This window comes from Dendroctonus ponderosae, unplaced genomic scaffold, assembly GCF_020466585.1.
Source record: "Dendroctonus ponderosae isolate FM_Combo_2020 unplaced genomic scaffold, Dpon_F_20191213v2 Dpon_F_20191213_6, whole genome shotgun sequence".
Classification (NCBI taxonomy): Eukaryota; Metazoa; Arthropoda; class Insecta; order Coleoptera; family Curculionidae; genus Dendroctonus; species Dendroctonus ponderosae.
Window position 1 is genome coordinate 4,468,941 of NW_026018814.1, and position 26,890 is coordinate 4,495,830.

The 26,890-nt window shown below is 32.1% G+C and overlaps 3 protein-coding genes across 3 annotated transcripts in view; 2 read left to right on the plus strand and 1 right to left on the minus strand.

The window, feature by feature from the left end:
* Positions 1–626, plus strand: part of LOC109540664 (myrosinase 1) — a 7,399-nt gene extending 6,773 nt beyond the window's left edge. Inside the window, exons 11-12 of the mRNA XM_019909108.2 lie at positions 279–382; positions 447–626. Of these exons, the coding sequence (XP_019764667.2) occupies positions 279–382; positions 447–561 (219 nt within the window). The 3' untranslated portion in view covers positions 562–626. The remainder of the gene's footprint in view (positions 1–278; positions 383–446) is intronic.
* Positions 627–6,276: 5,650 nt separating this feature from the next.
* On the plus strand, positions 6,277–10,568 carry LOC109540599. Its single transcript, XM_019909022.2, has 6 exons — positions 6,277–6,321; positions 6,489–6,528; positions 7,973–8,092; positions 8,151–8,320; positions 9,908–10,115; positions 10,192–10,568. Exons 2-6 carry the CDS (start codon positions 6,492–6,494, stop codon positions 10,473–10,475), a joined length of 819 nt encoding a protein of 272 aa, XP_019764581.1. The 5' UTR covers positions 6,277–6,321; positions 6,489–6,491; the 3' UTR covers positions 10,476–10,568.
* Positions 10,569–12,042: 1,474 nt separating this feature from the next.
* Positions 12,043–26,890, minus strand: part of LOC109540660 — a 51,137-nt gene continuing 36,289 nt past the window's right edge. Inside the window, exon 9 of the mRNA XM_019909101.2 lies at positions 12,043–14,994. Coding sequence (XP_019764660.2) covers positions 14,791–14,994 — 204 coding nt within the window. The 3' untranslated portion in view covers positions 12,043–14,790. The remainder of the gene's footprint in view (positions 14,995–26,890) is intronic.

Consider the following 26,890-nt stretch of genomic DNA (forward strand, 5'->3'; position numbering starts at 1 on the left):
TTGATAAATAATTCGTTCTTATTGCGAAATAGGAGCACTATTTATCAATCTGTAATAAAAGACGTGAAAAAATTCTGTCTTTTTTAAAGACAAAAATTTTTGAGGCGAAATACCCAAAAAGAAATTTGTAACAAATGAATCCGCCTCAACAATATAGAACTTATCTATACCGATTAAGTGGAAAAAAGTATTAAATAAGGTCCAAGATGCAAGTGAAATAGTGATAGCTATTTTATTTCCATCAATGTGTAGAATTGTTTAAAATAACTTTCTTCCAGGGTTTCTTGAATAGTGTTCTTGACGCCATTGAACTGGACAATATCAACGTTTTTGGTTACACAGCTTGGTCATTGATGGATAATTTCGAATGGGGGTCTTATGAGTAAGAAACCAGCTTTTCCCAAGTGAATTTTTGAACATGTAAATTCTAAATGGTCTACTTTCAGACCCAAGTTTGGCTTAATTCGTGTGGATTTTGAGAGTGCTAATAAAACCCGAACGTGGAAAGACTCGGCTAGATGGTACCAGAATCTTATTGCAACAAGATCATTAGAGAACTAAATAATTGTATGAAATGTTCTAAAAATGGAAAATGTACTAAAGCAATAAAAATACATAAAAACTGGTAAAATGGATTTATTTCAACCCTGAGTAGGCAGCAAAACTGGAAAAATTGCATCAACTGCTAAATCAGCATGCCCAACAAAACATGTAATAAACATTTACCGCTTAAATTATTTAAGCAGGCGAATTTCGGATTATATTTAATTCTCACTTAGAAACCCCACTAATGCAACAGAATTTTCAAATAGCCAATAATATTTTTATTAAATGGCGAAAACACTTTCTTGTTCAATTGATTTATAACTAAATATGCTTCTACTAAAAATGCATTAGAAAGGTTACTCGTACCTTATTTTACGGGGTTTTTTAAAAACAATCTGACCAATTTGCAGGGTTTTCATGAAATTTTAAATATGCTTGAATTATTTAAATATCGAACGTTCTAATAGAGAAATTTCTTATGGGAAAAAACCAGGGTATTTTATTTGAAAAACATAAAAAATTACTAATATATCGAAAACCAAAACGAAGAATGATCATGTTTCTATTGAACCAGTTGCTCTGTAGGCGCATAATATTCAATATTATTTAAGGCAAGAATAGTGCGGCACTGATTTGGCAAAAAACAAATTTTACTCTCCTATTTCTTCCTCAATTTCAAACGGAACAGCGCTTTTAAGTTTTTTTGGCATAACGCATTATTTTCCATTAAAAAAAATAAAGTCGTGTTCATGTACGTCTTAAAATTCTCACACCAACAGATCTTTTAATTCAAACTTTGAAATTATAACGCCAACAAATTTAAACTAAATTGGTCAATAATTTGGATTTAAAGCATTTTCTAGTCGAATTAAACAAAACCAGAATTTAGTCTAAATGAATTGTTCGAAATTTCCTCCCTCAACTATAATATAACCGTTTAGACTCATTTGCATAAAATTTACAAAAGTCTAAACAAGTTAGCGTTTCCCCTGCTCAATTTTCCAAATCTTCTTTCTCAAAAAAACCTTAGAAAGTTATTTCTCTCAACTATATTTTTCAATAATGACTGGAAAGTGCGAACCGCAGAAAAATACGAAAATTTGTGCATTTAAATAAAATAAATAAATACATAATTATAATTTATTTATGACCCGGTCAGCCGATTAGTGCAAGTTTGATTTAATAAAAACTTTTTTACCACATAAATTACTATAAATATACACGAATAGTTTAGTTGGTAATTAAATAGATATTTCTTATCGCATTTTAATTTCTATAAAAATAAATCGGAATGCAATCTTAAATAAATCCCACATCAGTATCAAACAATTCCTAGTATTATTAAATCCGTTTTAAATAGAAAAGGCAATTATAAATGGGACCATCAAAAGAGTGCAAGGCAAAATTATTAAGAGGACTCTCAGCATCTACTAAAAGTTTTGATGTTTTTGAAATACGACAAAATAATTGCAAATTTTTGTTGCTTCATTACTTTGACTCTTTTCTAGCTTTTAATGGGATGTAATTATTTTTTGCTATATTTGTTCGATCCATTATCGATTTCACTCATCACAATGCTAATTGCACTACTTCAAATTGGGGCTCTCTTAAAGCAAATCCCCTGTTTAATATGTCAATTAAACTAATAGTCTGTATCACGCATAAACATATTCCGGCTGCTATTAATAGTCAAGAAGCTTTTCTAACAATTATCTTCACCACATAAAAATTGTTAATTGATCCATACGGTATTTTTCCGTGTCGGATCGAGAATCGAAAGGATGCGAATACGCTCAAAATGATTAACTTGAGTAAAGCGAAGCGTAAAAATTGAGATTTATACAATAGTGGATAATAACAGTTTGTGTGTTGTAACAGTAGTTTTAATGCAAATAAGCATTAATCATCAGTAGGCCAACATCGGCATTTTGTTACTGCATATCCCAGAAGAAGGTGTAATGACCGATAACAGCAGAAGGCTTCGACGAAGTCTAAAATGCGTTTTAGATATCCGCCCTAAATTTGTTTTTTCATTGCTTAAACGAATGAAATAAATCACATTTATTATAACTAACTACAAAAATATTGCACAGACTAATTGAAAATACAGTTTCACAACATCGACCTAAATGTGCAGCTTGGAAGTAATAAAACATTCCGATGGAATCAGACAAAGCTGAGACTATTTAGGCTTGCCTGGATTATGCATTTTAAGAATTACATATTCACTTAATTCCATGAGTGCATTCCATCCACTTGACCACTCGGATCAAAATTATCTGTAAATTTATTTGCCGATCGTCATGCAAACTACCAAATCCAATTAAACACATAAAACATAGCAAACCATAGCAAACATATAAAACATATTCATCGTATTTCCTAACAGTTCTGCATGTTATACTTTCGCATAGCCAATTACTCCAATTCTATTAATATAAAACTATGAACGTGCAGATGATTTCATTGAAAGAAGGAAGCGTTATTAGTGCTTAAATGTTGGCGTAATATCGGATCTTCTATAACGCTTTTGGTACGTTTGAGTACAGAGTCAGCCAATTTACATGTTTGCTTCTCTTTGATTTTTCCCAGAAACTCTCTGAGCGAAAACTTAAATAACAATCTACTTCAAAGTAGATCAACTTCGATGGAAGCCCGAAAAGGAAATTACAATTCGGGCTACGTTCTATTGAAAATCTTTAAATTTTTAAGAAAATGTTTAATCAATGGCAAAACACGAATTGTATTTAGATAATAACATGCTAACTTGTGAATTTATCATCAAATTTAGTGACTTAGGAAAGGTTTAGTCTTCAAACCATCTATCCAACAAAAGCGTTTTATATGTCTAGATATTTTCACCTGTTTATGAGATATAAATTAAAATGTTTTGAACGATCTTTTTATACTTAAAAATTTCCCATTAAGCCAAATTTGTTGAAAAAAACAGTTCTCTGCGAAGAGCTAATTTCCCATTTTGAATAAACCAATAAAATAGTTACTCACTTGTTAATTCTTAAATTTTGCGAAATTTTTAGCTGTGGAGAAAAAAATACTTTGACTAAATATAAAATATAAAAAGCAAAATATAAATTGACTGATACTTTGCTACCTGATGGTTAAACCGATGATTAAACATTAAATATCACGTAAATTCATATTTTCGATCTACTTTTTAGTGGTTCAATATTTAATTCATTTCAACATTCAATTCGTTTTTATTGTGCGGTTAACTATTTGGATATTAGAAATTCGGGTTCAACAATGTTAGCAAAAGGGCAGCTTTCCAAATGGTTTGTGAATATATTTCTTTGAATCAAATATCTTGAGCCTTTTGGCAAAGGTAAATTATTTCACAGTTCTATGCCTGCGTACATTTTCCAATTTTGATTCCTAATTTAAAAAAATAAAAACCCAAATGCTGGAATTTGGTTTTCTATTCAAATGTTCAAAGGCTACGAATTTCTGTTACTGAGAAAGCTTAGTGTTGAAACATGATTCGAGAATGCCTTTTACGACTGTTTAGATATTTGCAATAACTTTTGGGGTAAAAAATCTTGACTTGAACGACTAGAAATTTTACGGACTTTGCTTTGAAGCTTTTAAAGGACAAGGCCATTCCATAATTTCTAAATAGTTGCTGGTTTGGTACTTAACTACGTAATTAAAGATAATGGTTTTATCACCTTAAAAGTGAGGAAGGTTTTACTCTTTTCTTTTGAGGAAAATATAGTACTCAAAGCGCCCAATATATTTCTTGCATTCAAGGACTGAAACAAAAAAAATCTTAAGAAGTGTATTGCTGTGAATGTAGTGTAAGTGCAGTAGAAATACGTTCAAGTTGAGAATTTTCTTTGTTGGCTCCAAAATCGAGTTAGAAAATCGATCGATGTTTAAAAAGAGCATCTCAGAAACGTTAGAATTTTAAAAAAATCAACTACTATCAATTAATTAATTCCATTCGTTCGCGAAATATTTCTGAGTCTCTTCAGTTTTTCTTAAATTTAGCGTTAACTATTAGGCGGTTAGTTCCTTCAGCCTGGTCAATACATTTCTTGTAACTCATCAGCTATTTTAAATTGTTTTGGAAAAAAGATTTACGGTAAAAGTAAATTTTAAATTCCTTCAAAAACCTCGAAGGTCAAAGCTTTTACTACCCTTTAACGGAAAGCTTATAACCGTTATTCAGATGATATTATGCTATAAAAGCTTTATTAGATTTTTATTATTTTTAATTAGCTTTAAATTAGCTTTAAAAGATTTATGCTCTTAAACATCGACGATTCTTCAGCCTTTCGACATTGGGCATTACTGTCAAACTTTATTTGGTGAATTCACGCACATTTTTAATTTTTTTATTTTGTTCCGTGCAGTTCCTTTACTACTTCCTCCACTAAAAATCGCGTTTTACTTAAGAACCACCCAATAACTTTGCACTCTATGCGAAAAATCCATTGCCCAAATAATTATTTGCGTAATAAGATGGCTTAATCACTTTTGAAACGTCTGCCAGCCTAATTATTTTTGATTTTATCTCTGCTTCAAATCAGTATTGTTGCTTCGAAAAGCCACTAAACCATACACTACAGTTTTTCTAGTTTTACATTTTAATTCTATGAGATGGTGCAATTAGAGCAAAGTATTTAGTGGCTGGTAATTTTTTAAACATTATAACGCAGCAAATGCAATTAGCAGATTCAGTTGTACATTTGTCAATTAAAAAACGGCAAAATCATTGTTAAAAAATTTGATTTTTGTTAATTATTTCAATATGAAGTTGGCTTTAAAATGAATATAATTAGCTACAGAACTGCGCGAAATACCAAAAAGTGCATTTATCCTTGATTTTATGCGCTTTAAACATTTAATTTTTCTGCATCGAGTTATAATTAGTTACCCAGGAAAATACCCTTTTTTATCAAAATTCTCATAGAGTTTTATATAATTATGAAATTACGTTTCGCACGCATTACATATATTGTATATTCACGTACCTAATCATATAGCCGAGAGTTTTTTGCCCATATTTGCACTGTAATGAAGTAGAATGGTCAAATATCTCAAGTTTCCACTATGGCAAAAACAAGCCTGTTTAAAAACGTAATGAAAATTCCGCACTTTTCTACCTGTGAATAAGTGCAACTTATCTAATTTCCTTCTAGCCAAAGAAATTGACAGTAGATCATGAGCCCAAAGTGGTTGAGAATCCTCCAACCGTTCTTTAACACCTCGCGATTGAGAACAATTGTCGCCAATGCAAGCGAAACGTTTGGACAAGACATGCGTGAAAACTAATGTTAAAATAATTTATTTCATAGTATAATTTACGGGAAATGTGCAGCAGTAGTAACAAATTTGCATTAGATTTTTGGCATCATCCTCAATTCCTGATGAATGATTTTCGATTGCTAAACAGCAGCAAGTGAAGCCAAAAAATTACACACGGCAAACAGTACAAGTCTTGCAATCGAATGCCAATATTTTGCCGATTTATAACTATGAAATTCTAAATAATTGGTGATTGAAAAGCAATATATTCCTATTAAATTGAAGAGCTGCAATTAAGGTATTGTCTTTTTCCGGTTGGAAGATTAAAATAAATTAAACTCTCGTTTACGTGCAGATATACAACTAATTAATTTTTTTCTTGTGCCTCCCTGATTGCAATCCCCCAGTTCCACAGCTGGTAAAAGGTATAAAACCATACGGATACCTCTGAAAGTCCATTCAGTTCCTCATCTCAAGTGTTTAAGCGTTTGGTGTTTTGTGTTATTTGTATGTTTTATTTACAATTTTTGATATCAATGTATTAATTTGTTTTCAGAAAGCACTGTCTTTATTAATAATGTATATTTTGCACAATTAAATTACCGTTACTTTGAAGACTGTCTGATGCAAAAAAATGTGTAAATTACAATTAAAACTTTTGTGTTTATTTCCAGATCATGATGTTCAGGTTTTTCGTTATTACTGTTCTCTGTGGTAAGTTTCTCGTTTCAAGTTATAACGAATATTAAAAACTATGTAATTTTTACTCGCTTTTTCGAACTAAGTAAAAAATTAATTTAAAAATGAAAAGGCAAATTTATTCATTTGAAGATTCAATAATTTTACCCCACTTATTAACAGTATCTATTTTATCTTACTGTTTTTTTATTTTTAGCCGGTTTTATATTAATATTTTTACAATATAAAATAGAAAATAAATTTATTTAAAAGAATTCAACTTCGCCTCAAACCTCAACATGTAGTTACGCTATAATTCCTTTCTTTGTGAAAATTGTTAGTTTTCTTATTAGTTTAGTAATAGTTTATTAGGAATTTAACAGTTGCGTTAATAATAATGAAGATCTAAAGAATGTGTGAGCAATTAATCTCTAACGACGAAAACAGGAACAATCAAGTTCAGATAGTGCACAATGAATCAAATTAACTATTTCCTCTAATTTTTAAAATGAGCTTAAGAAAAGACTGTTATAAGGTTTGTAAGAAATGTATTGATATTTGAGCATATTTGGAAAGGTTTTTATTTTTAATTTTGATAGCTTCTATTAAGTGGGGAAATAGAAACGACGAATAACTAGTTCCTCTTAAGTTTTATTTTTCTTGCTCTTTAATCCCATGTTTGTCTTCTAATTTTACAAACGTTTAGACAAGAATTGCTTTTAGAAAATACCAGGCACTTGATGCGGTCTGCAGAGAGTTTGAGAAAGTTTGTAGACCGTTAATTGCGAAATGAAATATATTTAGTTTATTTGTAATGCTAATGTATCAGTGCAATCATAAACTTAAAATATGCGTGTTATTCATTCGCAGAAAATTAAATTTATCCATCTTTACGGTTTATTTTATGCTTTACCGTCTTAATTTCTGCTACTATTCTCTCATAAGTAAAATTTTTCATAGCGGTAATTTTCGAACGTAAAATGAAGGTATAAATAACGACCAAAGCAAGTGGCGGAATCATAAAGTAAGCAGAGTTTATTGCGTTCATTCTAAATAATGGAAGAAGCTGACGCAACGGTGGCATTAAGAAGAGAATAAAGTTGAACAGAAAAATATGAAATCAGACAAAATTCACTGAATTGGTAAATGAGAAGTCTCAAATCGACTGAAGTCGATAGGCAACAAAATTATATTCAAATGAACGATTAAAGAGATTAAAATATCAAAACAAAAGTCGTTTTTGGAAAAAATGATTGCTCAAGCATCTATTTCCTTACCAACAGCAACTTTACAATAGCGAGGTGTTTGATCCAGAAATTTGTGAACGATTATGAGTTGTAAAGGAAATAAGTCTCAAGTTATAAGACCAGAGCATAGAAGACAAATAATTTCTATAACCATTGAAAAATGAATGAAATAGTCTCCAAAACTTAGTTATAAAAGAAATGGCTAAATTTCAAAGTGGGTTCTTCTATTTTAGTGGCTTTGTCTTCTGCTGGCAGACAGAGAGTACGTATCGTAGTTCCTGAACAACAAGCACAAGGATCCGGACACTATGAGGAAATTTCCAGCGGCGGATACGGAGGCGAATATCAAGGAGGTAGTTTGTTAAATTGTTTTATTTTTGCAAGATCTTTAGAATTCTTCAATGATTGCAGGTCATGAACATCTGGCTGTAGACGAAGGCAAAGAAGAATCTGGAGCGGAACTTACCAGCCTGGCTCATACTTCGGCTGTTCAAGCTAAGAACGCTGTGCAATCTCAACATACTGCCGGTAGCCAGGCGGCTTTTGGAATCAAGAGTACTTTGGCTAGTGCCGCTCAAGGGGTGAGTTAACGATTAATAAAATGTAGCTCAAAAATCATACTGCTAAAATTATTAGATTAAATTAACTGGAACGTTTTATCTGTGAAAATTGCCCGAATATTCAAGAGCGAACAGTCAGAATTCTATTGCGCCTACACAACTTAAAAGTTTTTCTTTTATGGGACTTTTAATTTTTATATTCCTATTTAATACTCATCTATACTCTGGAGACTATCAAGAATTCAAGGATCAAACAATTTGAGCTTGACAATATTTCAAAAATTGGAACGTATGTACACTTGCAGCTAATTAGAAATAATAACAAATAAAGAACACTTTTAAGTCTTATTTCTTCACATATCACCAAAATACGTTCAAAATAAGCTAGTAAATCTTATGATTACCAATGCGTAAGGAAGAATTACTGGGAGTTTAAATAAAAATTAAACTCCAGCATATCGAGGAAACAAAAAATTAAATTATGGAAAAATCAGGCTTATTCATTAACAAAAAGCTGAGTCGAAAGGGAACTTCTACTTTTTATCATTTAATATTCTCCACATGAAAATCAATTCTATTAAGCACAAAAATGGGGAAACGTTAAGGTAAAAATAACTCGGTTAACTTAAGTGGCAACTTAAGAAAACGCACGAAAATTTAGAAACGAAATCAAAGGTGCAGACAGACAAGAATATAATAAACGTATTGAGAAAAGAACACAATTGATTAATCAAGTAAAACTACATAACGACAATAAATGAGAAGGACAATATATATCGCACAACTTTACACCCCTGCAAGCAAGCAATGAAATTTTCGTCTATTCGCAGATTTTTTAAAGTTTTGAGTTTGCTATAACTAGTTTTATGTTTATGGAGTTTAAGAAGTTTTATCAGTGCGTCACTTAAATTTTTTTGCAACAAATGCCTTAAAACCACTTACCAATTCTTAAAGAAAAAACTATCGACTACTTCTACTACTACGAAAAAGATAGAATGGTTTGAAAATATCCGTTTGACACGAATGAAACCTAGTTTGCTAAAAACGAAACCAATATCAAAATGGAATATGAAATAAAAAGACACATAAAAGAAAAATAAAGAAAACACAATATGAAAAGTTTAAGAGTTTTTAAACATAAATTATTAACATCCTGGTACAATCTGGAGCTATAGGAAAGCCGCTTTTCTCAACTAATTTTTCGAAATTCTGGTTTTAACTCCAATCTGGACCAATTTCAGCGTTCCCAATAATCGGATAAAGTAAAATATGAGTACATCAGTTTCCGGTCCACTTAAGTAAAACAATAATTGTTTAGAGTAGAGGTAGACACAATAATAAATAAACTAAAAAATCTGTAGGCATTACAAAGTGCAATGGAAATAAAAATTTTATCTGAACCGTAAAAAATCAGAGTTGTTTTGCTAAATTAGTAAAAGAACACGCTATATATAAGGTGATGAGATTATGTACTATTCTTGTACTTTAAGAGAAAATGATGTTAACAATCTACTCGACCATGATCTGAAAGATATGGTTTGAGTTCAGTTAAGCCCACGACCTGCATATAAGGAAATGACAATATTTAAAAGAACACATTTTTCTTAGGCCGCCCAAACTGCTCAAGCCGCTCTGGTGGGAAAACAGGCCATCGTCTACAGCTTAAAGAGACAAGTATCCGAAGCGGAAAAGAGACTCAGCGGTGAAATTTCTCAATACCATCAAGCCGAACAGTCCGCTCAAATCTCCCAACAGTCCGCACAACAAGCCCGATCCCAAGCAGCTACACTAAGCGCTGCTCTAGCTTCGGCTGCCAGTAAGTAACATCCAACTCAGTTTAACAATCAGAAGAAAATTCGATTATCTCTTGACTCATCTAAATCGTTTTCTAGGTGGAGGTCAACTGGCGGAAAAGGCTGCAGCTGAAGCTGCAAACGTTGCCGCCTCTCAACAATCTATGGTAGCGCAAGCTAAGCAACGCCTCTCCACCTTGATTCATCAGCTGCAAGAAGCCGTACATGATCTGAGCGAAACTGAAGCTGCCTACTACAAAGCCGCCGAATCAGCGCAACAAGCCCAAAGCAATGCCGCAGCAGCTGGTGCAGCTGTTGTAGCTGCCAGCGCCAAATCGCAACAGTCTTCTGGTGGATCCAGCGGGCAATATGGACATCACTGAATAATTTTCCAAATTTATTTTTATGCTTTGTGATCAATCAATTGAAAATTTTGTTTTGTAAATAATCGTTATTAGTAATAAAGACTACATTTTTATGCTATTTTCTTGGTGTTAGAATAACCAAAACCCTTTTTTGAACAATTTTTCGACAAAATGTTTTGCACCGCTTTGGTCCAGATTTTATTTTCATAACGTATGAATCGACAAAGTATAGAATGACAGCAACTTGTGCTATGCCGACGACACAATATTGATAACAAATAATAGTGGTCAAAACATGTCAGCTGGATATACAAGGTATATCTACATACATACGCTCAGCAAAACATTGGATCTTGAATACACAAGGTGGAAAAAATAATTTATATATTTTACGAATATTTTCCAGTTTTGTTTTTGAATTTTGGCCTGAAATTTCAAGTTTCCGGATTTTCTATGGCAGAAAATGTGGTTGTATTCGTGTAATTTTGGATAGGCGTGGGTGAAAACAGAAACCAGCATTTCCAACATGTAAAAACGTTTTTGTTAAATTTTAATGTAAACTGTTTTATATTAAAACTGAAAACGTAGTTAAATCCTGGATTATTTAAAACAAAAACCGTGTTTTCTACCATTCTACTAGTGCCAGAATGATATTTTATTGGACCTATTTGCGAAATTTTCCTCATTTCTTCTCTTTCTTGGCGTTCTGTTCGCCTTTATGCAACGTTTATTTTTTCTGCAGCAGTTTGAATATTTTAAGGCTCAACCAAATTTAGCTCTACCTCGTTTTCAATAACAAGAACCCTAAAAAAATACAAAAACACTTATAATACAAGTAAAGAATAATATCAGTATCAAGTTTGGAGAGAGGATAAAGAAAAGTTACAAAATCTGCGCGTAGCTCCTTGAATAATTATTAAATCGCGTAGAGAAACAGAAATCGCGAAAGTACATTCAAACGTTCCTAGAAGGAGCATGAAGTGTAAACAGAAAAATCAACAAAAGACGGTTATGAGCAAATACAAAATTCAAATTCAGCAAAGCAATGCAAAAACTAAAAACTGACAAATCACCATATTATTGAAAAACAAAAACAGAAGTGACATGGGATCAGAAGGGACGGAGATAATGATCAATATAAACGATAAAATTTCAGAATAGCTGGGAATGTACTATCGAAAAATTAGTCTTAGAAAATATAATAAAGCTATAAAATATTTGAAAAAATAGTAGAGTAGAGACTGAAGTAGCGTGAAATTCAAACATAATCGAGTCAAATAAAATAAAAATGGAAAAGCAAATTCTCTACAAACCACATTTTTTAACTTTCAATTTAATGAACCTCTCTTATATTGTGTGTGTCTATAATTAAAAGCTGAAAATAAACCCCTGAATGAAAAATTTAGCCAGGCACTTAGTTCCTTGTGAGAAGAGTAACAAATCCGGCAAAAAGAGTCAAAAATACTCAAAAATCTTGTAAAACGCTTTCACAAAAAAGGGATTAAAAGAAAATAACAAATTAAAATAGACTAAATTTGTTTAAAATTAGTTTTAACTAAACAATCACACAGACATAAATAACCGATCAAAATAAGTAAATATATTGAAAGCAGGAAGGGAATTATCGTATTTTATATACATTGTGTGGAAAAAATGTGTTCTTTCTTTCCCCTTATCAGTCAGAAATTACCACAACATTAAAGAAAAATGAGGTGATCACAGTATACAGTAATTCTTCAATCTTAAAGTTGAAATAATTGCCTAAAATAAATGGTGTGACAATGCAAAAATTAAAAGTGTAATTGTGTCTCATACCATCTCAAAACCATCTCAAAACCATCTTCTTAAACCAGTTAGAAATTATGGAAAGTAGAAGTAGAGCCAAAAATAAATCTAACAGTGTCGTATTTTGTGAATGAATAAACAAGACAAATTGGTGAAGAGAAAATGGAAAAAAGTAAAACCGGACGATATCAATTTACAAGGAAATTAAAAATCAAATAAAATTTGGCTATTGGGACAGTTACAGAGTGAAATTCGAACGTCGGCATTTTAGGGGCCTTAATATGGATGCGATTTTTGCAAGCTCTTGGCCATAGTTTTTGAAGAGACTACTTCTAGCCATTTGATTTTATAAACCAACGATACAAAACATTTTCTATAAATTTCATCCAGTGCACTTTTTAGTACTTTGAGTATGAAGCAAGCGTATTATAAGTATTGCATTTGTTGATCCCAAGTATAGGATAAAATTTGTAGAATAGTTGTACTCAATACGTCCAAAGTGGACATGGAAAGTTACAAATATTGAAAACGAAATACCTCTTCCGAACGTTTATTTTAAAAAATTAAGAACGGAAAGTAAATTTATTAATCAATGTTATTTATTTATTATAAATACAATTTTCAATAATAAATACTTAATCACTCGTTATACAGAATCGTTAATCACATCACAAGTACAATAACGGAATAAGGCAGTTTGTCCATTACAAAAACAATAAATCGATTATATGAGTTAACAGTGCCGCAGCAATCGCCTCATAAGATAACAATACAAGGGTTTCAAAGTGTATCTCCAAGTACGTATTCCGAAGTAGTCGATTCCGATCATACCTTTTTTGTCCAAAAACCGATGCGAAATATTGCAACTAAAAACGCACTAATTGTGTTTTTATTGCTTTCAATTTTCATGTTTATTAGACAACAATTTCCTCTAATAAGATTGAAAATATTTTCAGATAGATTTGCATGATTGTAAATGATTCCCAAACATTACTTTTACTGCTTTAAGATTCAAGATGGAAAATCAAGATGGAAAATTAAATAAGTTTCTGTAAGGAAAATAACTAATAATCTCGATTTTTCAAAGTGCTTTAATGAATATAAACTTAACATCTAATCAAATTTGACTATAAGACCAAAATACACATTCGTTCTCGATTTTAAGAGTGAAGAATTTTCGAGAAATGCTAGATTTGAAAATCAGTTAAATTAGTTGTACGATTTAAACGGAATTTTCCTGTGAACAAATGTTTAGCCTTTACAGAAACGGATCAATTTGTGAAACAAAATTCGGACTAGTCTTAATAAAGAGCACGATAAACAGTCAAATTCAAGCACTAGCAGATAAACTATTATTGGAAAAATAAGGAAAAAATATGAGACATCAAGACTTAAGTTTTTAGAAAAATTCGTTTATAATCGGGAGTTGGCGCTACTTCATTGGGACACCCTGATTTAGTTGTGTATACAATGTTGTGTATATGATGCTACAAGTTGTCCCACGATAAATTTTCCAAATATAATATAATTTTTGAATATATGTAAAATTTCTCATAAAGTTCAGTTGTTTTTATTCCAGGAATCGGTGTTTCGCTATCTTCCATTCATTATGGGAAATCGTATATAATAATTTCTGTTGTGCTGTTAAAGTGTGCAAAAAAAATAATTGCACTTACGAAGTTTAACTTTGGCAACAAAATCCCCGATTTTGCTTTCTCTGGGCCCAAATTAAGCTAGACCAGTTCAAAAATTGGCCACTCGTACAAATCACCCTGTATTATTGTGAGATTTACGTTAAAATATCGCAAGTAGCATAATTTAAAATTGTTATTAATGGAGAATAACTTGCATGAACAGAAACTGTTCAAGGAGTTTAGTGACAAACTCTAGAACCAAGCGAAAGAAGAATGAGAAAAATTCTATTCAACAAAGTTTACATATTTAGAGTGAGAATTCTTCTAAACTTCTTTCATGAATTGCCGCTTGAAAACGGCCAGAATAACTCGAGGAATGTCATAAACGAGGTAAAAACGTTGAATGGAATTCAGAACAGCAGACCTAAATTCATCAATTGCAATTCTGATAAGAGAAATAAGAACAAATTGTACATTTTTCGCTTCATTTATAGCTTAAGATGTTTTGACTACAAACAAATATTGCCAGTGCCATACTCAATGTTTTTTTGACTTTGGATGATTTGCGATTCCATCCTCAAAACTCCTGTAAATCTGCAACACTTACATCCTTTGTACATATGTTAAACTAGATGAACGCGTGTTAGTATGCAGCATCCGCACTTAAGAAACTGCGCACTCTAAACGAACCACCCTGTATATTCCGTGTTTCTTCACATTGGCAAGTTAACGTCGATTAGATTTTACATTATTACGTTGTGCAAAGTCTTTGTAAGTAGGTACTCTTACCAATCATAATCGGCCTTAACAGGCAGCTGCGACACTGTTTACATATTCAAAACGCTTTCACAAAGACTAAAATTAAAACCTATGAAAATCCTGAATTATTCGTTGTACTAGAAATCCATCCGTGCCTATACCATGCTTCCAAACATTCGTTTGCCTCTGGTCAGAATCATGCTTACAGCCATCACAGAAAGCAGGAAGAACACCAGGCCGAGGAAGGAGGTGAGTACGCGACATCGAAATCTCCATTTTTTGTCTTCGCGAAGACGTTTGGAGAGCAATTCGGATCGGGGCACGTCCAGTGTAAAGTCGGCCTCCGGGCGTCCACCAGGCTGAAAAAAAACAAAAACAACAATGAGATTTGAAAAACAAATATCAAGACTTCTAAGGCTATTTTTAGGTTGAAACCCACTAATTTTCAAAACAGCTTAGTTCTTATTCATTATGAATGACTCTTTATTGGTCACTGGCCAATGTAAAAAAACGATAAATATTTCAACAGAAACAATAAAACAATCCAGAAACAAATGAAAAACCTTTGTTTACAGATCGGTAACAATTTCCCCATTAATTATTGGACATCGTAAGCCTTTCAATGTGCGAAACCAAAAATCAATGGCATGATTTCAACTTATAAAACAACCACTTTCTCCGTTATAATAATGGACTTACGTCATGGCAATGATTGGGGCAGACCGCTTAATGTGTCATAGAAGGTAATGGTAACCCACTGAACCGAAATTTCAGACAACTTTGATTCCATTGATTGTGCTATTGAACAAGCGGTGAATCATAATTAATCGATCAATTGATTATTATTCAGTAAGCGATATGTTGATTATTTTAATTCTGCAGATTATGCGATAAATTATATATCATTTCAGATATGGGAATGTTGCAAAGATGAGGGCACAACCTTAAAATTACATTTAAAATTATTAAAATATTGCAAAATTCCATAAAAATTAACGTCTTCATTCTTGTACTAGCAAGCATATTATTCACATGGTCACACCGTCAAACCGTTTTGAGTCAAACCATTTTCTATATCAATTAATTTGCAAAATTTACCCCGTATTAAATTTTATTTAATCCATTTGTACATTTTCTAGAAATTGTCTAATACAGGATGTCCTCTAATTATATGGGGAATATGTTCGGAGTAAGGAAAAGTATATAAAAAATGTATAAAAAAGCAGAGACAAGTATAATAAATTGAGAGTTTTAAAATAGACTTTTTACATTGAGTTTACAAAGCAATGATATAATGGTTACGTATCAATGCTCTCTCTAACTACATGAGTTCCATCACAGAATCGAAAATTTTATCACAAAACTGGTAATTCCCATGAATATAAAATATTTTAGATTCAAAAGCTCAAAAAATTAGCTTGTAATAACAACACACTATGGATTTCCGACATTTTTTGATGTAGAAGATTTGATTTATTGAGAGTCTTCACATGAAGGGTGGACTTTATAAATGTCTGACATTGTTATACACATGTTTGAAGAGCGTAATAAAAAAACTAATCAAACACACGTTTTTTCTGTTTCTCCACAGTTTGATTGGAAATACAAAATATTGCGTGGATTTGGCGGATCTGCATCTGGAGCTGGTGCTTCTTTGAAAATTATTTTTTTCGACCAACAACTTTACAAGAAATAAAAATGCTCTTCTTCAGTCCTTCACTGTTTGATGATTTTTTGTTTATATTTAATTTATTTTGAGTTTTAATTTTCAGTTTTCTGTTCTGTGCGTTTGGGAAGAAAGAATATTTTCAGTTATTTGATTTATATCTTTTAGATATGAATAACGTTATTTTGAAAACTTACAAAAGCTGTACGGCATTGTACAATTTCGTTCTTTTTATTGAGTGAGCGTAAGCTCATTTTCTACTGCTTCACTTAAAGTGTTCTTAAAACGTTGACGAACAAGTTGAGAAATAAAGTTAAAAATATTTATGAAAGTTCCATATTTATTTTCTGAATTTTCAACTCATTTTTAACCTTTAATTACAATTATTAGAACAATAAAATAATTATGAACAAACAAAACGCTTGTTCGTTAGGGTTAAGCACCGCAATTAACGACTTAGCACACAGCCAAACTAACCCAAACATGATTAATAAGTGGTACACACCTTATACAATAGTTATGTAAAATAAAGACTAAACAAAGCAAATATATGAAGTTAATTGATACCATATGATTACGGAATTGGTATTGAAATAAAGAAATTTTTGCAAGAAAGTGCTCAATAGACATTTACTTAATCAGATATTATCTAACACTTTAGGAATTTAAAAAAGCCGAAAAATCCATAAAAACCTTCCAGCACGTTTTATTCGCTGATCATTATCAGTTATTCAGGTGGTGCTGCAATGTGATTATTTAATGTGTGTGTTAATTACATTAAAGTTAATACACAAGAGCTGAAGAAAAAGAATTATAATTTGTACCTTTTCCAACATAGGCTCAGTTTTACAAGGAAATTTGGTTCTATATTAAGTAGGTTATCGATGCTATTTGTTGGATGTCTTAAAATTGTGTCGTTTAATTTCTTCGGGCAGCGAAAACAGTTGAAAGTGTTCTTAGATATCCCTCACAGCTGTAATAAACATTATAATTTAGATGCTAATGAATGTTCTGAAGTGTCCATGAAAATAAAATAAAAGACGAACCACGCGTTAATAGTTTTAAAAATGCAAATTTCAAATTTTATTGTTTTATACATAAAATGAAACCTTAACATATTAAGTCCTTGGACATGGTGATCGGCGTTGAGGAACTAAATAATGAATAACTTCCGTTTTACTCATGCCTAAACATATTAAGCAGTCCGCATATCAATCATTTGAAGATTAATATTTAATGGATTCGATATACAAATTGAGTCATTGATAGAAGTTTGCAGCAGTAACATACTTCTGAACGATGTATGACTACATTTTTAACTTTGCTTTCAATACAAAGTATTTTTAAAGTATATTCTAATCAGTTGGGCTCGAAGTTAGAAAACGCATTTATTCACCTGGTCAATGACTACAATAAAATCAAATAAAGACAAACTAATTGCAACTAGAGCACTAAAACAGAGGGCAGGGAAAACTTGATGAATTATCTCTGCTATTTTAGTCACTAAATATAAGCGATAGTGGAAAAACTAAGAGAAAAATCTTTACAACTTCAAGTTGAAAACATCCGGTTAACCCATAAATTGAACAACTTTACCATAAAGGAGATTGATTTTTTACTTACTAACACAAATGAAATTAGACATTTCTCCTTTTGCAAAAATGTGACAAAATTAGTTTGTTTTATCAAAACGGTATGATTTATGTTTCAAATAAATATTTCCTGCTATCCTTTCCCCAAAACAACATTTAAGCAGGTTGGCCATTTGAAATTAACGAATTAGTAAATTATTGCGCAACAAGTAAATGTAAGTTTATATTATAAACTAATAAATTTCACACTGTATGGTTCTTATTATAGCATGTTACATGTCTTTATGTACCTATGCGTTGGCCGCTGTTAAACAAAAGTGGTTTCGATTAATATAAATTTATGATGCCATCTATGTTTCCTTATAACCAGGAAAGTCCGAATTGCATATGTGTAAACGATGGTAGTCACTGGAGCTGAAAATCTTGCCGTAATGAGCATAGTTTATGTTAGAAATTGTTCATTTAGTAAGAAACTGAAAGAAAATACCGAGTAATATTTTATAGTACCGTTGGGTATTTGTAGACTAAGTGAAACGACACTGTGAATTAAATATCATGGAAAAGCGATTGATTTCAGCTGCAAATATTTCGCTAAAAGTAATTAAAAGTCCATACTGAAAGAAATACTCATAAGCAACGATTAAGACCGGGTTAATCGAAGCAAGCATATGGAAGACCGTTGAAAAAATTTGCGAAGTTATTAAGTGATAGCTGAAAATGCGCTTTATTGTACCTTCTCACCACCGTTTTTCTCAAAAAACTTGATTTTACAATCCGACGTCGTTTTCAAGCTCTTGTAGGTTCTTCGAAGCACAGTTGCCTTTCATTTTGCAAATTTCATTTGAATGTTTTATTGAGACTCGGACAGTTTTTTAGAGAGACTACTTACTTGGACGGGTATTTGGTTATATTTTTTTAACAGTAATTCTTGAACTAAAAATAGAATAGATAAAATCTATAAAACTCAATGAAATATAAAAATTTAACTTTTCATCTGAAACTCAAAATAAATCGCCAAAAAGTAAACGACTAAACAACACCATTTCTGCTAGTTGTAAAATTGATTGTAAATATGATTAACAATTTTACAAACAAATAACAGGAAAATATAATAGATTGAACAAAACGAATCTAAAACATATAAACATAAATTTTTAATTATACAGAGTAACTCCCTACAAATTGTTTCACGTCTTTAATGATCTTGAAGTCTAAAAATCTTCCGAATCAAAATTAAAGATCAACACGTTAGAGAGTTGTGTATTTTTTTTACATTTTAAACACTAATTTATGAAAACAAAAAAGCGACCAATTTCGAAAACAAAACTCGAAAAATTTGATAACAAACCTTGGAGTTTCGTGATGAAAGTCATGTAATAACTGTATGTATCTAATAGTAAAAAATAACATATTCTGTAGAAATACGCCCATTTTGATAAGACTCTTATACCTACAGGCTAACTGCTCCACATATTATTGCTAGTGTCCACTTCCCTTAAAAGTCAAATTTAAATCAACATTATATACAAACAATTTAGGAAATTCAGAAAATTGTTATATTCTTCTAAGCAAAGTTTTTCTTTCTGACAAAATTGATCGTCATCGTCAAATTGAAACAAAGAAAAAATAGCATTTGAGGAAACCAAACTAGGAGGAAGTACAGAAACGAAGTACATACACATAAATTAAAAAATTAAAAGTAATTGAAATTTGTTGAAGCTATGGTTCGAAAAGAACTCGAAAATTCTGTGGACTCCTTCTACGATGATACTATTAAAAAGACGTGGGGGAATTTGCAGAAATCTTAATCCGAAATTATAAATATTAAAATTTCATAGCTTAATGGTCAACATGGTCATGAATACGTAATTTAATGGCATCAACACTTTTGTGAAAAAAATTTTTATTACATAAATTTCTTTTTTATGACACCGGATTTCGCTTTATTGCTACGTTTAACTTTCTGATTACGCTCCTTTACCTGAGAATTGACTTTGAGGAGATTTAAACGACAAATCTTTGTCCATATGCGGAATGAATAAAATTATATAAATAGCTTTGATTGTGTCTCGTTGTTGGTAGCCCTGAAAAACGCATTATTATAACCATTGCCTCTTAAAGATAAAGAAGTTACAAACACATTTAAGAAAGAATGGCAATAATTGTTTCGCGGAAACACTCCCACTATTTAATATCTCTTAAGATAATAATGAATACTTTCAATAACTATACTTGTTAGTTATTACAGTGATGATGAAACTCCCATCTAAACAACAAATATTATCATTCTAATGGTAGCCAATGTATTGACCTTTACAGCGAATTATTCTAATAAAAATGGCAATATGACACAGCAACAAAATTTTGATTGATAAATTCCCTTGTAAGAACAGAAGAAAGAGAAGTAAATACATAATTATTCCTGTCAGCTTACTTCCGGGCTTTTCAAAGCTAATGGAGCTGGTAATTTATCAGCAATTCATTGCATTGTTTAGATAACTATTTCAATAAACACTAATGCTTTTGAAGCAAAAAATTGGAATTTACATTTACAGCATTTTATGGGGTGATTGCAAGTTAGTGCCATTCTTTTAAGCAGTTTTTGAAGGTTCTTTAGACAATAAAAGTATATTGGTATATCATTTTGTTCTTGGACTGATATTTCATTATTTACAGAAGAACCAACTTTTAAACCCCAATTTCACGCACATTTCCACAAAATACCAAAATTCTACAATTCAATGAAATAAACATTTAATAATTGAAGGATTGTTTCCAAATGTATTTTTATTAGATTTTCCTTTACTCTCTCGATAGCATCATAAATCAAATAGATAAGATTGGAGCATAAATTTTACTGTTTTACCATAAAATATGTGTATTTAATTTTGTGTAGACATGGTCAGTTACGTCTATGTCAATAGACAACCTCTTCAGACAATAATTGACCGCGATTATCGAGATCGTCTCGAGATTGCAAAACTCTTACGTAAGAGCAGTTACCAGTCATGAAAGAAAATTGCTACTTGCCTTAAAAAATGCTATAAAGTTTACACAGGTGCCACACTTCTGACGATTCAATCAATCTGCCGTTGTAAAGCTTAACATCGTGAATGCACTATTGAGAATGATCCCTGTCCACTCTGACTTTCTTGCAAATATATTAAAATATAAACGTTCCAAACATATTCCAATTGTTGTAATGTTTGCTTCTAAACTGAAAAAAACTGGTTCAATTGTAAAATCATATTAAGTGAAAAATGATATTTTCAGAACCCGAAATATTCGAGAAAGGGTCTACATTTTTGCCAAAGTTATCGAATCGTGAATTTTAAGTGCTTTGATAGTCAGCACAATTGAAGTAATAAGTGTTTCATCAGTTGGTACTTGTTTAGTGAAAGTCGCATTATTTAAACTAGGCAGTCGTGACAATATTAGATATAGCAAGGCTTCTAGAATAATTAAATCATTCGTTTCGATCGTTCTCGGATAAAAATCAAAAACCTTAATAAATGCACTAAAAGTTCAGCACGTTTAATGAGAACAATGTACAAGAAATAGTTGGCTTAAGCAGCTGACGCAAAAATGTGTATAAATCAACAGATACACATAAGAATCCAAAAGTATTACCAGTTTGCCGAATAAAAAACTAGAGATTAATGAGTTAACAATAGCAGTACAATAGGTATCATGCTGAAACAGAAAAAACCAAAATGTAAAATAACTCAAGACTGAAAATATCACTCTTGTAGTTACAAAATGCTGCTCGAATTAAGAACCATATACGTAATAAACAGTAAATATAAGCTTGATATTAAAAATATACTGAAATATTACATAGTCTTGAGCCATTCATTGGCAACATTGAACAATTAAGAACAATATACAAAAACCGTAAATAGAAAATTGATTTAAAAAATGTACTGAAATACTATTACACATTTGTGAAGACAACGTTTTGAGCGATTTATTGGCAACATTGTTTCCATCAAGGTATTTCAAGGCCTGCAGCATCCTCAGGCCAATTCGGAGAAAGTGGAAAAAGCAAAGATCAAGAATAATTGACCGGCGATCATGTTACCAAAGGAATTCTTCACCAGACACAGCAATAATTCCTGGTTTGCGAATGGATGTCAGATCGCATATGTAACGAAATTGTATGTATATTAATTTAAAAAGAGTCTAGACGCTGATGAAAAGCCAGCAAATTATAACTGTCCATGTTCTTTATTCATATGTGATTGCTTAAATGGTAGCCTACATGACGATTTTAATGTCCAAACTAATGAATGAACGACTCACAATAGAAGAGTTGAACAGACAATGAAGAAGAAAGGTACAGGATAAACTATACAGACGCCTGACTAGTTCTATAATATTGCAAATAGTCGCGAGCGGCAACAGCAACAATTTGGAAAACATTAAAGAAGCCCAATTGTTTCCAAAGAGTTTCCAGTTGTCCGATAATCAAAATATCCTTCTCAATGAATGGAGCCCCAGCTAACTTAAGCTTTCGAGCAAGACAACAATATATGAAATTCGCTAAACTGGAAAATAGTCCTCGAATCACCAACTATGCTGATGATACAAGCTTGCTAGTTTCAAACACAGGGTTATCCATTTAATGCTTGGGAAAGTAAAGTAAAAAAAACACAAAATATTCAGGTGGAGACGAAAATTTTAATTCAATATAAAGATTAAACCTTGCCATTATCCGTGAAAAACAATATAATTGAAATGTCCTCCACGGGACCTCCTACGTCCTCCTCCTCAATCCTTTTGAGGTAATTTTGAATGACTTTTCGGCACATTACGTTTCAATATGTTTCTTAAATATCAACAACATTCCTGGGAATGATGCTCGATAATCTTTGCACTCTCATGTAGATTTTGTAGACAATAAATTGAGTAGCGTAAAAAGTGGTAATGGAAGACACATTGTAATTGATTGGAAGACGGGCTCAAAATCCTTCAATCAATTCTTGGATCATCCTGAATGGATCGCAAATAATCACGAAATTTGAACATCAACTTTTAATCTTTACATGGATACTACGATATAATAATAACTTTTTGGAAGAAAATCGTCATTTCAGATCGATTCTAAAATCTCATTAATCCAACTTTTATGGTTCAACGAAGAGGGAGCACAAACCGTTTGTGATCAGACAAAGACAAATTTTCAGAAATATGTGCATGCTTTTAACAGTAATTGGAACACATAACAGATTAGCGTTGAAACTTGACACTTTTTCTAGTTGTTCCAAGTCACTCGGCCTAAAAAAAGTATGACTCCATCAGAGAAGCATCAAAGAAAATCAATCTCAATTAAGCACTTTAAAGAAGCGGTGTTGTGAATCAATCAGTGTAATGTAAAAAGCCGAATGATCCCTTTTCGAATTAAACCGTAGATGTTATCTTCGATTTTCACGAATCGTCCTACTTAGCAATCAGAGATCCTCGAGCAGACCAGTAATTTAGGGGGTGCTCCGTCCATTTATCTCTTTGAAATCAAATTGCCAAATCCGCCCACTCAATCAATCATGAAAAGAAAAAAATACTTATCTTGACATTTACTGAAAGATATTTATTACGAGTTAGCAAAGAAACCTGTAACTCCACATTTTTCTATTCATTTACATTGGGCACCAACAATTACACGCTTAACGCAATCGCTCACTATTAAATGCCAAAGAATTGGAATCATGGCTAACGCGTGTTTTGTGACAAAAGATGTGCGTTTTGTAATAAAAATTTGCAAAGATTTGCAGAACGCGATTGAAGGATCTCTTTCGACTTAATTACAGGCGAAACTTCACAATTTGCTTGGTTTTATGATAATCTTGCCCCCCACTGAATACATCAATCAATCGACCATTCACTCGACTCGTTATTTTTGTTGCCGCATTTCTAATAGATGCGAGATATAATTAAACGGCGCTGCATAAGGGCTTTTTCATATTGTGCAACAAAAACACGAATCCAAACTGCAAATAACAATTTACATCAAAGACGCCAAATAAATCTAAATAAAATAGTGGAATTTGAAAACGATGTCAAAGGCATTAAATTGCGGCCTGCAACTGCATATAAGAAAGATCAAATCTAGTTTATACTTTTTCAAAGTATTGTAACTCAGCGAGTCTCTATCTACTATAAACGAATCTCAAACGAAGACTCATTCATTTGAACCTATGAATGGATAAATGAAAAATAAATATAACATATTAAATCATTTATAAATATGGGCCTTAATATTTATATAAAAAATCTAATTAAAGAGATCAGTAGAAACTTTTTGTAAAACATTTATTCAACTCTGATTGGCATTGGAAAAATACTGTCCGATTTTTTATTGCTTTTTATCTATTTTTATGATTTAAAATGTTGGCTCTTCTAGAAAATCCTATTCACAATTTCAAAACGACACTCTGTAGATAGAAAATCCGAGCGAAATGTATTGTATAAAAACGTATAAATGTACACCTAAAATTATGCATTTTTTTACTACCTCTTTTCCTTAGTTTTATTTCTAGGGCAATTTTCTGCTTTGTTCAATCAGATTATTCTGCAAAAACTGAAACAACAAAAAAATAGTTGATTCCAGCTACTAAATAAAAAGTTCTGGTAGTTTTTGAACCAAGACACTCAATAATTCCTCACTTCTGCAGAGCAGATCAACACAAGAGACTTACAAAGAAACAAATTCCCAGCGGCTTAAAATTCCTTGTTCCATTCTTCCGATTTTTCAAAAAACCATTGTAAGTAAAATGGAAGTAAGAGGGAAAGGCCGGACGTATTTTGGAAGGATTTCGACAAATTTCGCTTTCTGAGTCAAGAAATACTCGAATTTCCCCACGCATGTTGTTATGACGATTCTGACTGATCGAATTTTCAACGAATTCTGTGGCTCAAGTGGTCCTTGAAAAATTTCGAAAAAAGCAGCGTAGTGTTTAAGACGATATTGCATCTAAAAAAAAAAAGCATGCAAATCTAAAACTTTTAATAATTTACTTATAACTTTAATAAGACTTTTTCAGACAACTGCCAAAAGTTACTTATCCATGGTTCACTTTCTAAAAAGACCATTTAGTTCTCTCTGAAATGATGTAAAAATGAGCGTTCTTCCTCATTTGGCTTCCGAGAAATGAGCAAAAAGGAAACGGAAAACATGAAATTTTGGCATAATCTTGCACATTAGTCTCTGATATTCAAATTTCGCCTTCTGTTCATGTTGTTATGACTGAATCGAATTTTCAATTCTCTATGCAACGATGTCAAAAAGGAATTATGTAGCTCAAATTGTTCTTGAGAAACTTCTAAAAGAGCAGCGTGATGTTTGAGTCGATTTTGCAAATCAAAAAACACGTAAATATGAAACTTCTTGAAATCAAGAGTTTTTTGAGACAACTGCCAATATTTCCTTATCGATAGTTCAATTTCTAAAACGTCCATTTAGTTCTTTCTGAAATCATGTAAAAATGAGGGTTTTTCCTCATTTGGCTTCCGAGAAATGAGCAAAAACTCGACGCAAAACATGAAATTTTGGAAAAATCTTGCAACTAAGTGTCTGATATTTAAATTTTGCCTTGTGGGTCAAAACTATTCGCATTTCCTCACTCATGCTGTGATGACTGAATCGAATGTTCATTTCTCTATGCAACGATGCCAAAACGAATTATGTAGCTCAAATGGTTCTTGAGAAACTTCTAAAAGAGCAGCGGCATGTTTGAGTCGATTTTGCAACTCAAAAAACACGCAAATTGGAAACATCTTGAAATCAAGAGTTTTTTGAGAAAACTGCCAATATTTCCTTCTCGATAGTTCAATTTCTAAAAAGACCATTTAGTTCTCTCTGAAATGACATAAAAATAAGGGATCTTCCTCATTTGGCTTCCGAGAAATGCGCAAAAACGGAACGCAAAACATTAAATTTTGGCAAAATCTTGCAACTAAGTGTCTGATATTGAAATTTCGCCTTCTGGGTCAAAACCATTCGAATTTCCTCACTCATGTTGTTATGACTTAATCGAATTTTCAATTCTCTATGCAACGATGCCAAAACGAATTATGTGGCTCAAATCGTTCYTGAGAAATTTCTAAAAKAGCAGCRTCATGTTTGAGTCGATTTCGCAACTCAAAAAACACGCAAATCTGAAAATCTTGCAACTAAGTGTCTGATTTTCAAATTTCGCCTKGTGGGWCAAAACTATTCGCATTTCCTCACTCATGCTGTGATGACTGAATCGAATTTTCAATTCTCTATTCAACGATGCCAAAACTAATGTTGTGACTCAAATGGTTCTTGAGAAATTTCTTAAAGAGCAGCGTCATGTTTGAGTCGATTTTGCAACTCAAAAAACGCGCAAATTGGAAACTTCTTGAAAGCAAGACTTTTYTGAGAAAACTGCCAAAATTTCCWTATCGATGGTTCACTTTATAAAAAGACCATTTAGTTCTCTCTGAAATGATGTAAAAATAGCGTTCTTCCYCATTTGGCTTCTGAGAAATGAGCAAAAACGGGACGGAAATCATGAAATTTTGGCATAATCTAGCACCTAAGTGTCTGAACCCCATCCGCCAAAGAAAGATTTAAAGCATAAATTTGAAAAAGCTGCAGAAAAAAACATCCGCAAAAATTGGCGATAATCCATAACACATTCGCAATGGAGCATGAGTATTATTTTCGGTTGATGGACATGAGCACATACCAATCGAGGTTAAGAATGTTAATTACAAAAATTCCAGTCAGCGGATCCAAGGTGGCGCATGCCAGTGGAAAAAGTACCAAAACAAGTGAATAAATCGGTCGACGGTGGCTGCGGCGTCGCTCAGGGTCGACGACGATCGGTTACGTCAGGGTTGGGCGCCGAATGGACGTGGTCGAAAATAAACACGCGGTTGAGCAACTGGAGCTCCAGCCGAAAGGCGAAAGAACGACCATAGAACGACCTTCGAAGGCCGCCATCACCAAAGATCAAACAACTCGCTGATATG